We start from the raw sequence: 12,884 nt of genomic DNA, 5'->3' as shown, positions 1-12,884 counted from the left end.
TTTGTGCATGCGACCAGTGTCGCGGCCACAGTCACCATGTAGTCCCAGCCTAAAACTGTACAATACATAAATATATATGATATAAAAGCTATAATACACAAAAAAGTTTGATCAGCACATTCTAGCAAAATAAAAAAAAAGTGTATACAGGTGCAAGCATGCCTGTGACTGCAAACAATATATCTTAAAATGGCAATGTTACTTTGCGAACCAACTGGTGCCTGCCTTCACTAAGTATACTATGCAGGCTTAGACCCAGAACAGTGTGTATGGTCAGCGTATGGACCCACCTTATAGGTGAGGTTGCCTTGTCGTGGCAGGTGGGCTCACACAATTTGATCAAAATGTGCACTAAGAACCTCACTATTGTAAGTTGATTCAGCAGCAACACATATTTATTTATTTATATGTAGTGTTTTAGGTGGCATTAGTGTTCGTAGAGTGCTGTTGCCATTTTCTTGTGATATGAAAGATATATGTCGCGGTCAAAATGGCCGTGTAGCCATAGGCTAAAACTATATAATATATATGAGATAGAGAGAGATAGATAGAATGGCATGAAAAAATCTGTATGATATCTTTATTATGAGATAGATAGATAGATAGATAGATAGATAGATAGATAGATAGATATTTCTTGGAGAAAAAAAAAGTGTGTTTTATTACTTACTGTTCTCCCTCTCCCGATAGCCTGCCATGAGAGGGAGAAGTTACAGCGGGGTGCCGAGGGGGGCCGCGAGTTGGACTGGCCCCTTTTTTTCAGCCATGGGGCCAGGCCCCTGATAGCACTACATGTAGCACTGCCCTGATGGCGGCCCTGCCTTACAATATACACATAAGTAGGTTAATCTGCTTCTAGGGGCCGCTGTCTGGAGCTTTTAGCTCTCAACATTTTGCTGCCCTGTATGTAAATGATAGGACCATTGTAAATGTGCCATCTTATTAGCCACTGCAGTCATGCAACTGCACTAATCTAACCCTAGTCCAAAATTCTGCGCTGTTTAATTGCTTCATGTATCTTTATAGCGGTTACAACTCTGTTTTCCTAAAACAGAACTTCAAATATCATTAATAGACATAGGGGTGAGTTTATTGAGATTGGTTTATCATATGCCAGTCTCAATATAAAGAAAATTAGAGCATCATCTCCATCAGTGCCGCAACACGTACAACTTCCTGACGCTGCCCAGCATCAGGACCTTGTATGAGCCACAGCATGATAAGGGGACTTGGAGGGAAGAAGAGAAGCAGTGAGATGAGCATACATTTTTTTGATTTAATTGTCCGATGAGGGGTCAAGGTACGAGGCCCGGCATGAGTTTTTTCCTTGCTAGGCCCCACACGATCTGTGTGTATGTGGGCCCACTGGGCCGTACTGTCGTAGTGAGATAGCAGCTGGTTAAACAGTGTGCCAAGTCAATGTCTATATAGACCAAGCACAAGGGTACCTGTAGCAGTTCAGACAGTAGTAACGGCTAGGCTCAGATGGGACCTTGGCAGCAGATACCAGCCATGGTGTAGCACAGCAGGCTTCACCGATGGCACAACATGACTCCAACTTTCTAAGGCACAGGAACAATGGTAGCACGGGATACAGGATACAGGTAGCAGATATGGGAACACTGGGAACAGAATAACACTACGGGACCATTTGCAAGACTAACATTGGTAAACACAACAACGCTCAGGCAATGAAAAAGCGCAGAGCCCTTTTTATAGCCCAGGGTGATCATGGGTTAATTGATAATTATTTTCACGTGCGCATGCTGGCCCTTTTAAGGTTGAGAGCGAGCGTGCGTGTGCATCCTACGGGTCACAGCAGAATGAAGCGGAAGTGAGCGCTGCCTTGTCCTGGGGAGGAGATGCGGGCCAGTGCTCACAGATCCATGGCTGCGGCCGTCCCGGGGTGAGTAATCCCGATGGTCCGCGGCCGTGGATGCTACACTTCCACTATTATTTATACCAGTTTTCTGGCTTAAATTATAATAAATTTACCAGGCCGCTGTGACTTGGCCCTTCTAGAAGCCACACCCCTCTTCACCAAAGTGGGCAATGTAAGAAGGCCTAAAGTCGCAATTTGCATTTGGGCCTTTTTGAGACTTTTCTACGCTAGAAAACATTGGTACAGAGGTTGATCGAGTTAAATAATAAAATTCTGTCAGCCAGCAGTTACCACTAGAGGAAGCTTACTGCATATACCGTATTTTTCGGACTATAAGACGCAGTTTTTAGCAAGAATAAATCTTGCTAAAAAGTCTCTGTGTCTTATAGTCTGCAGTCAAGGGACCAGGCAGCGCCAGGCCCCCTGTCCGCTCCGTACTTAACCCCTTCCCAACCCATGATGTGCCGGCTGACACGCTGCTCTAACGGGACCCGCATCTATCTCTAGAAAGGGGCCCCCTAAACCCTGTTCTATCTTACCCGGCTCCGTTGTCTTCCAACTACTTCACTTCCTGGTTACATGGTCGAATTACGCAAACAGCGTAACTCGCTGAGCTACGCAGTTTCCGTAACTCCCATACAACTGAATAGTAATTACGGAAACAGCGTAGCATGCTACGCTGCTTCTGTAGCTGTCATTCACTACTATGGGAGTTACGGAAACAGCACAGCTCAGCTAGTTACGCTGTTTCCTTAAAGATGCTCTGTCTCCACATTATAAGTGCCCTATAATGTGATCGGCGATGTAATATAGATTACAGCAGTGTTTTTTATTTAGAAAAACAATCATTTTTGACGGAGTTATGACCTATATTCGCTTTATGCTAATAAGTTTCTTAATGAACAACTGGGCGTGTTTTACTTTTTGGCCAAGTGGGCGTTGTTCAGAGGAGTGTATGACGCTGACCAATCAGCGTCATACACTTCTCCCCATTCATTTACACAGCACATAGCGATATAGCTATATCGCTATGTGCAGCCACATAAACACACTATAACGTTACTGCAGTGTCCTGACAATGAATATACATTACCTCCCAGCCAGGACGTGATGTGTATTCAGAATCCTGACACTTCTGTAGCGTCTCTGTGATATTTACAGCAAGGCAAGCGTAATCTCGCGAGATTACGATGTAACCTGTCATTTCAAACGAGATTACGCTTGCCTTGCTGTAAATATCACAGAGATGCTACAGAAGTGACAGGATTCTGAATAGACATCACGTCCTGGCTGAAGGTAATGTATATTGATTGTCAGGACACTGCAGTAACGTTATAGTGTGTTTATGTGGCTGCACATAGCGATATAGCTATATCGCTATGTGCTGTATAAATGAATGGGGAGAAGTGTATGACGCTGATTGGTCACTGATTGGTCAGCATCATACACTCCTCTGTACAACGCCCACTTTGCCAAAAAGTAAAACACGCCCAGTTGTTCATTAAGAAACTCATTAGCATAAAGCGAATATAGGTCATAACTCCGTCAAAAATGATTGTTTTTCTAAATAAAAAACACTGCTGCAATCTATATTACAGCGCCGATCACATCATGTACAATATAAGGCACTTATAATGTGGTGACAGAGCCTCTTTAACTCATCCATGTATTGCAGTGTATTGTACCAGCGATCTAATGATGGCTGTTCAAGTCCCCTAGGGGAACTAATAGGGTATGTTCACACGCACTGTTTTCAGACATAATTCGGGCGTTTTATGCCTCGAATTACACCTGAAAAAACTGCTCCATTACGCCTACAAACATCTGCCCATTGTTTTCAATGGGTTTTACGATGTTCTGTTCCTACGAGGTGTAATTTTACGCGTCACCGTCAAAAGATGGCGCGTAAAAAGACGCCCGCTTCAAAGAGGTGCATGTCACTCCTTGGGACGTTTTTGGAGCCGTTTTTCATTGAATCCATTGAAAAGCAGCTCCAATAACGTCCGTAAAATATGCCGCGAAAAACGCGAGTAGTTACAAAAACGTCTGAAAATCAGGATCTGTTTTCAGCCGAAAACAGCTCCGCAATTTCAGACGTATTTTGCTGCTACGTGTGAACATACCCATGAAATGTGTAATAAAAAAAAAGAGTTAGATTAATTTTAAGGAGTGTAAAAAATTTTCAAAGTTACAAAAAAAACTTTTCCCATTTCTCCCCAAGCACAATGTAAAAATAATAAAAAAATTGGTATCGCTGCGTCCGTAAAAGTCTGAAACTATTACAACATAGCATTATTTGACTCCGTTACCGGCGTAAAAAATAAATTAATTTAAAACCCCAGAATCGTTGTCTTTTGGTCACCATAGCGCTAAAAAGAATTAAATAAAAAATTATTAAAAAATCGTATGCACCACAAAAATGGTGCTAATAAAAACTACAGGTCTTCCCGCAAAAAATAAGCCCTCACATCGCTCAAACGATGGAAAAATACAAGTTATGGCTCTCAGAATGTGAAACTGAACAAATGATTTTTTTTAACCAATAGTATTTTCTTTGTAAAATAAGTAAAATATGAAATGTTTTCCTATTTTCTGTTGTCTAAAAGCTGGGTGCGTCTTATAGTCAGGTGCGTCTTATAGTCCGAAAAATACGGTACTTTATACATTTAACAGAATGACCGGAAGAGCTATTAAGAAATGACTCAACACGGTATGTTGGACCTAAAGACAGTGCATTTTAAGTAACATGTTTTTTGTTTTTTAAAGGAGCCGCAAATCATTTCGTATTATTGTGCATTTGGTACCTGCTAATTATATCAGGAGAGAAAAAAAAAGAACATACCGCACCACCCTGCATCAAAGTTCCGATTAAGGTCAGTCCCATAGCACTTGTTCTTTGGATGCTTAGATCTATTCTTTCTCCACATTCGATTCTGTCAAAAGTTAAATTGCATAAGCCTTTTTTTTTTAAGTCCGAGGTTAATTAGAAAATCTTTTATGCTCTTGCCCTTTGTATACTCTTATTTGTTACACTGTATTCAATTACATTATAAAAAATCTTGCTATACATTTCTGATATCTATTCTTGCATTTTATTTCAATAAAACATTCAATAAAGAAAATGTTTTTTAAACCATCTCATATTTCTTAGTTGGTTGACTATTCATGTCTATTTCCCGCCTCCTTAGGATACTGCTAAGGCAGCAAGAAATCCCATTCCAATTCTGAATAAGCCATCAAACAGAATATTGAAAAATAATTATCAAATCTCATTTCAAATGTTAGGCTACAAAATGGAAATTTATTTACCTGGAACTCATTGCTATGCTATAGTACTACGGGCTGTTTCAGTACTTTTACATGAGCCAATGATCGGGCAAACGAGCGTTCATATGAACGCTTGTTCCCAATCATTGACCTGTATTAACAGGGAGAAGTGCTGCCGACATGATAGAAATTCATGGGAATGAGCGATCGTAGTAACCATCGCTAGTCCCCATACATTACTGATCATAGCTCCTTGTGAAAGGAGCAAACGAGTGCCGATCAAAGAGCTGTCTCGTTGATTGGCGCTAGCTTTTACGGCTAAAATTAGCCAGTGTAAAAGGACCCTTATGACACCGGAGCCATGTGTATATCTAATAAGGTCAACATTTGCATTAAAGTGAATGTTCTCGTTCTAACATCCTGTGGATTCCATAAATGTCTATGATGGGAATATCCCCAACCCTATGACTATAGAGGGAAATTTTATAGCATCTCAACAGGGTTTATAGAGGATCTGTCATTAGTTTAGTAATGCCCAATATCCTAGCTAATCTAATAGGCGCTTTCACACTGATAATGCTAGTGAAAATTGTGTCCCAAAAAGTTTATTATTTTAAAAGTTATGAGGTTTTTTCTAAATATGCAAATTAGCCTATACTAGACAAGTGGGTGTCAACACCAGCGATTCTCCTGAGGTGGAGCTACCTCACAGCCTCTGATGCTGTCCTATCTGTATAAAGCTGCTTCACACACCGTATGAGAGACTTAGGCTGGACTGAAGGGGATCACTTCAAATAGCCATATCCCCGGCTGCGGACCACCTAGAACAGTGGTTCTGGTGGCATAAGACTCTAATCTTTCATATGACACCAGTATCGCAGTTCTAGCTGTGACACAACCAGAGATATCACAAGTTTGAAACACAGTCAGCAATGGAAGCTTTATACTATATGATGACACTGTTGTAACGTCCATGGTCGCTGACCACAAACTGCTTCCATCCAGTCGACGCCCTTCTCTCCAGAGATGTCTGCACATGTGGCCGTCCTGTTCCACAGTGATCACCAGGGTGCACTCGCAAGCTCAGTCCAGACTTAAGGAGCCAAAGCGCACGCAGGTGGGAGATTGAGCTGATTGCTCCCAGAGCACTCTGGGCTATAAGAAGGGCTGTGCCCCTCCCTGCAATGCCTGAGCCTTTTTGTCTACCCTTTTCTATCTAAGCAAATGGTCTCCAAGTGTTTCCCAGTTCCCAGTGTTTCCCGTTCCTGCCACCTGTAACCTGTATCCCGTGCTATCCTGGTCAAGTACCGTGTTGAGCTGAAGTCGTGTTGTGCTATGTACCACGCCTGTCCTGCTACACCACGCCTGGAGACTGCCTGCTGCCTAGTCCCAGCTGAGCCTGTCTTGCTACTGTCTTCGCTACCACAGGTACACTATATGAACTATAGCCTGTGACCCGTGTCCTGTTGGCAAGCTACCGTATCGCCAAGGCGGTATGGTCCAGTGGGTCCACGTACGCAACGTGACAACTGTATTGCTGGGCCGGGAAGGGGGAGAAGCTGTATGATGATTGGACAGCATCATTCAGAAAACATTACAATGCCCAGAGTGAAAAGAAAGAGTCACCTCCCATTTGGCAAGTATAGCCAAATTAGCATATTTAGAAAAATGCTCATAACTTTGCAAATAAGAAATCTTTTTGAAAAAAAATTACACTGTTGATATCAGCACCTATTAGATTAGTTAGGAGATAGGGAATTAATAAACTGTCAGAGCCTCTTTAAGTGAGAACTTTGACCGTGACACTCCAAAGCCTTAATTTTGTTTCTTTTGAGCTATTCACAGGGGGACTTGCTCTTGTGCTTAAAGGGGTTATCCAGGGACCAAAAATTGCATTGCATTAATATATTTATATAAAAAGAAGTCACTTACTAACGTACCTTAATTTAAAATTCGGTACGAAATCGTGCAGTTCAAACCCGGTGAATTATTCCAGGAAGTCCTGTAGCTTTTCTAATATTGATGGCATGGCCCCACGTGACTGAGGTCTTGCTTCCTGTGCTGTTCGTGTCGGCGTGTTATCAATGGCATGACCGCAAGGACTCCAGCACTCCTTACGACATTTGGTTAATGACTTCAGGGGTTTCCTATCGCTGGAGTTCCCGAGCAGAGCATCCACTGGGGGATGTATGTGGTGCACTATCTACAGTGGGCTTCATGGTGGGCACTATCTACAGGGTGCTCTATGAGGGGTGTAATACCCATGGCCGCGGACCATCAGGTTTATTCACCTCCTGACGGCCGCAGCCATGGATCAGTTAGCGCTGGCTCGCATATCCTCCTCAGGAGACGCCAGTGCTCACTTCCGCTTCACTCTGCTGTGTCCCGTAGGGTGCGCGCAATTGAATTAGATACCAAATTAGCCCATGATCCCCCGGGACTATAAAAAGGGCCCTGCGCCTTCCTACTGTAATGGCAGGAAGGAGGTGAAGGGAAAGTGAGCCCTAATCTACCCACCGCCCTGTCCCTGCCTACTTGCAACGACCCGCCCTAGGCGACGAGGTACAACTGGGCGGCGGTCCCTACGCTGTCTAAGTGCACAGGAAAACAAACAGGGAACACGCAAGGGAAGGGGCAGTAGCCACGGAACGCCACGAGGAAACGGAGCGGCGAACGGACAGTCAGGACCAGGACGAAGTGAGTACACCCGAGCGGGCACGGAGACAGAAGCAAGCCAGGGGCAAAGCAAGCAGGTCAAGCAGAACTGCAGCAAGGCAGAAGCACGGCAGAAGCAGGCTGGAGCAAGCAGCAGTGGGGCCAGGAATCCAAAAGAATTACAAGCACTGAGGGAGAGAACAGGGCAGGTAATAAAGGACAGGGGGCGGAGCTAACTCCGACAGACCAGGCCGCGATAGGCTCTCCCACTCCTGAGCCTGCCACCCTGGTTGGTGGGAGATGGTGTCAGTCGAACAGGTCTGGCCTCAGGTGTGGATTGATTAATCCCAGGAGTATACCTAGATGAAGTACCTGGCAGATCCCTAACACCTACATTGCATGAGCGTTGTTGTTGTTGTGTACCTATGTTCGTCTCTGCAAATGGTCCCTAAGTGTTTTTCAGTTCCCAGTGTTCCCGTTCCTGCTACCTGTATCCTGTGCTATCTTGGTCCAAGTGCCGTTTAGAGTCGGAGTCTTGTTGTTATGTGTACTACGCCTTCCTGGTTGCACCACGCCTGGTGTCTGCCTGATACCAAGGTCCCATCCAAGCCTATCTTCGCTACTGTCTGAAGTTACCACAGGTACACCTATCTGAACTATAGACTTTGACTTGGTATCCTGTTGACAAGCTGCTATACCGTCAAGGCGGTATGGCCCAGTGGGTCCACGCACCCAATGTGAGAGTACGCTCAGGCCATGGACCCCGCTGGTCAGCCTAAGACTATGTCGATGTCTCAAGCTTGACAGGCAGATCTGCGAGATCTTCATTCACGACAGGACCAACTCCTCCTGGCAGTGAATTCCATTGCACAGCGGTTAGATGCACAAGATGCAGCCTCCTCGGCTCCTGTTCCGCCTGATCCTCTTGCTACACCTCCTGTCAGCACCAGTGCTGATCATCGATTCTCGCTACCACTATCGCCTCGTTACAACAGAGATGTAAGTACCTGCAGGGGATTCCTCAATTAGTGCCAGATCCACTTCTCTCTTCATGCCAGAGCATTTCCGTCTGATGGCGCCAGGATTGCCTTCATTGTTTCTCTGCTCGCTGGCAATGCCCTAGCGTGGGAAAACCGGATCTGGGAACAGCAGGGACCTGTGACCCGTGACGTCCAGGGGTTCCTCCAGATATTTCGCACGGAGGAGCCTGGATGAGTCTCGTCGGCAGCAGGCTCCTTGCTGAACCTGCGCAAGGGAGACACCTCCGTGGGCGAGTACGCCATTCAATTCCGTACCCTGGCAGGAGAGCTGTCCTGGAACGACGAGGCCCTGGTGGCTACATCCTGGCAAGGATTGTCGCCCGAGATCAAGGACGAACTGGCTGCTCGTGATCTGCCGTCGACCCTGGACGCCCTCATTTTGTTTGCCACCTCGGTTGATATGAGGCTCCAGGAACGATTCCAGGAGATTAGTCGGGAGAGAATACTCCCTAGGCTGGCTCCTACTTTCCAGCAGTTCCTGTTACCCTCACCTGGTGGCCCACCTGAGGAGCCTATGCAGGTAGACCAGCTAAAATGATCCATTCAGGAGAAACCGTGCAGACGTACTTTCAGACTTTGTCCTTATTGCGGCCTCGGAGGCCATGTCGTGCGTCTGTGTCCTTAGAAACCAAAAAACTCTGACACCTAGGATTGGTTGGGGAGACAACCCTAGGCGATACTGCTTTGGATAGAGACCTCCCTTCTAAACTGTCCATCCCCGTCACTATTATGTCCTTCGAGAAGAACCACCGGGTCTTTGACTCTGGGTCCGCAGCCAGTTTTATCAACAAGGATCTATTGGATCTCCTCCAGTTGCCTACGACCTCTCTGGAGAGGCCATTGATCGTCGCCTTGGTGAATGGACTACCTCTGCCAGACCTGATTGTGGCTGTGACCAAACCGCTGAGGTTCAAGGTAGGAGCTCTTCATTCTGAACTCATCTAATTTCTTGTTCTACCCAAGGCTGTCAATCCTGTGCTGCTGGGCCTGCCCTGGCTCCGACTACATGCCCCAGTTCTTTACTGGCATTCTGTAAAGGTTCTCCCGTGGGGTCCCAAGTGCCATGACCGCTGCCTGGGGCAGATCCATCCATCCAGCCCCTCCTCCTCATCCTCAGCCTTTGACAGGATTGCCTCCTCATTATTCTATGTTCTCGGATGTCTTGAGTAAGAAGGAATCTGAGATGCTGCCCCAACACTGGGCGTATGACTGTCCTATCGAGCTGGTTCCTGATGCATCCCTTCCCCGTGGTAGGGTATATGCTCTCTCCTTACCAGAGACTCAGTCCATGTCCGCCTATATTAAGGAGAATCTGGAGAGGGGTTTCATACGGAAGTCCTCCTCCCCGGAAGGAGCCGGGTTCTTCTTAGTCAAGAAAAAGGACGGTTCTTTGTGACCCTGCATCGACTACCGTGGTCTCAACCAGATCACGGTCAAAAATACATATCTCTTGCCATAGGTTTGAGAGCTTTTTGACCGCATACGAGGAGCCCAAAAAATGTCCAAACTAGATCTGCGTGGGGCTTACAACCGAATCCGGATTCGCCGGGGTCACGAATAGAAGACGGCATTTAACACTTGAGATGGGCACTATGAATAACTGGTGATGCCCTTCGGCCTGTGTAATTCTCCCGCAGTCTACCAAGAGTTTGTTAATGACATCTTCCGGAAACTCCTCTATGTTTGTGTTGTGGTCTATCTCGATGATATCTTAATTTTTTCCCCAGACCCGTTGACTCATCAGAGACATGTCCGTCAAGTTCTGCTGCGATTGATAGACTTGAAATGTGGCCAATAGTAAGCCGATGCAACACGGCCAATCACAAGCAGGTGCCCACACCTGCGCACTAATGTCATAGACAGATACCAAAACTAAGTAAAAAATCAGCGCTACTGAGCATGTCAAAGGACTTAGAAAAAATGTCAGGCAAACTGCTAGTAGATGCCGAGACTAGCAGTTTGCCTGATATTTTTTCTAAGTTCTTTGACATGCTCAGTAGCGTTGATTTTCCACTTAGTCTCGGCATCTACTAGCAGTTTGCTATTCTATAGACAGATTTATGTCTGAAAATTGCATGTGCCAGTACACATTTTAGTTTTAAATTTACATGTTGTTTGTCCCTAATTTAATAAAGGTATTTCATTTATTGTACCATCCCATTAGTTAGTAAGTAGTTGGGAAAAAAACGGGTTCCTATTGCCTCGGCAATTTTTCTATATATCATACAAGTTTACTCCCAGGTTCCTCAGACCCTTCGAGATCTTGCAGCAGATCAACCCTGTCTCCTACAAGCTTCGGCTGCCTCCTACCCTCCTACCCTGCCTCCCTCCTGAAGAAGTTTCTCTCCCGCTCTAGTCCCAAGAGGAGGGGGTGTAAGAGGGTGGATACTGTAACACCCATGGCCGTTGACTGTCAGGTTTACTCACTTCCTGATGGCCGCAGCCATGGATCAGTGAGCGCTGGCCCGAATCTCCTCCTCAGGAGACGCCAGCGCTCAGTTCCGCTTCACTCTGCTGTGTCCCGTAGGGTGCACGCACACGCTCATGCTCGGTCTTAAAAGGCCAGTGCGCGCATCTGAATTAGATACCAAATTAGCCCATGATCCCCCTGGACTATAAGAAGGGCCCTGCCCCTTCCTGCATTGCCTGAGCATTGTTGTCGTTTACCGATGTTCATCTCTGCAGATGGTCCCTTAAGTGTTTTCCAGTTCCCAGTGTTCCCGTTCCTGCTACCTGTATCCTGTATCCCGTGCTATCTTGGTCCAAGTACTGTTTAGATTTGGAGTCGTGTTGTGCTTTGTACTACACCTTCCTGGTTACACCACGCCTGGTGTCTGCCTGCTACCAAGGTCCCATCCGAGCCTATCTTCCCTACAGTTTGAAATGACCACAGGTACACCTATCCGAACTATAGACTTTGACTTGGTATCCTGTTGGCCAGATGCTATACCGTCAAGGCGGTACGGCCCATTGGGTCCACGCACCCAACGTGACAAGGGGCACTATCTAAAGGGGGCTCTATGGGGGCACTATCTACAGGGAGCACTGTGTGTGGGGGACAAAGTGTATGGTGCTATTATAATCGGGGACAGTGTATTGTGCTATTATAATCAGGGACAGTGTATTGTGCTATTATAATCAGGGACACAGTGTATGGTGCTATTATAATCAGGGACACAGTGTATTGTGCTTTTCTATTTAGGGGCATAGTGTGTGGCACCATGAGAATTTTATCTTCGTTTATAGGTGCAGAAATGTTTGAAAAGTGAGAAGCTGGAGACATCTGAGCAGCAAACTGCATAGAGGTCTGGACTGGATGCAGAAGAAAAGAGAAAAAGAACTAGAATCTGAAAACACTTCACCGGTGAGTCACTTAATGTAAATGTTTATTCTGCCTCTGATCAGCACTGTAGTCATTATATGATCTGCAGCGAGATGATGGGTGGTATGATTTTTCTTTGTCAAACAGCAACTCCCATCATATACTTACCATTGTTCGGGTTATTCTGGGAGCTGTAGTTTTATGCCGTACAAACCTATACGGCACGGGTTGCACTAAATTGAGCTGTATTTGTGCTGGTGTTGTATTTATGTGCATAGCTTGGTACTGGTGTTGTATATATGTACTGAGCTTGGTTCTGTTGCTGTATATTTGTACTGAGCTTGGTTCTTGGGCTATATATATATATGTATGTACTGAGCTTGATTCTGGTGCTGTATATATGTCACGATCTGTGGGTATGCGGACCCACTGGGCCGTACCGCTGTAGCGGGATAGCAGCTGGCCACACAGTGTACCAAGTCAATGTCTATATAGTCCAAGAACAAGGGTACCTGTAGTAGTTCAGACAGTAGCAATGGCTAGGCTCAGATGGAACCTTGGCAGCAGACACCTGGCGTGGTGTTACATAGCAGGCGTGACTGATGGCACAACACAACTACAACTTTCTAAGGCACAGGAACAACGGTAGCACTGGATACAGGCAGCAGGTACGGGAACACTGGGAACAGGATAACAGGGACCATTTGCAAGACTAACA

At 45.7% G+C, this 12,884-nt stretch overlaps 1 protein-coding gene across 2 annotated transcripts in view; it reads right to left on the bottom strand.

The window, feature by feature from the left end:
- The window catches only part of CPB2 (carboxypeptidase B2), a 75,252-nt gene that overhangs the window by 17,371 nt on the left and 44,997 nt on the right, over nucleotides 1-12,884 (bottom strand). For both annotated transcript variants that reach the window (XM_075852256.1, XM_075852255.1), the window contains one exon: nucleotides 4,725-4,815. In XM_075852256.1, coding sequence (XP_075708371.1) covers nucleotides 4,725-4,815 — 91 coding nt within the window. The remainder of the gene's footprint in view (nucleotides 1-4,724; nucleotides 4,816-12,884) is intronic.

This window comes from Rhinoderma darwinii, chromosome 2 (assembly GCF_050947455.1).
Source record: "Rhinoderma darwinii isolate aRhiDar2 chromosome 2, aRhiDar2.hap1, whole genome shotgun sequence".
Classification (NCBI taxonomy): Eukaryota; Metazoa; Chordata; class Amphibia; order Anura; family Rhinodermatidae; genus Rhinoderma; species Rhinoderma darwinii.
This window is presented reverse-complemented; position numbering and strand designations above follow the sequence as displayed.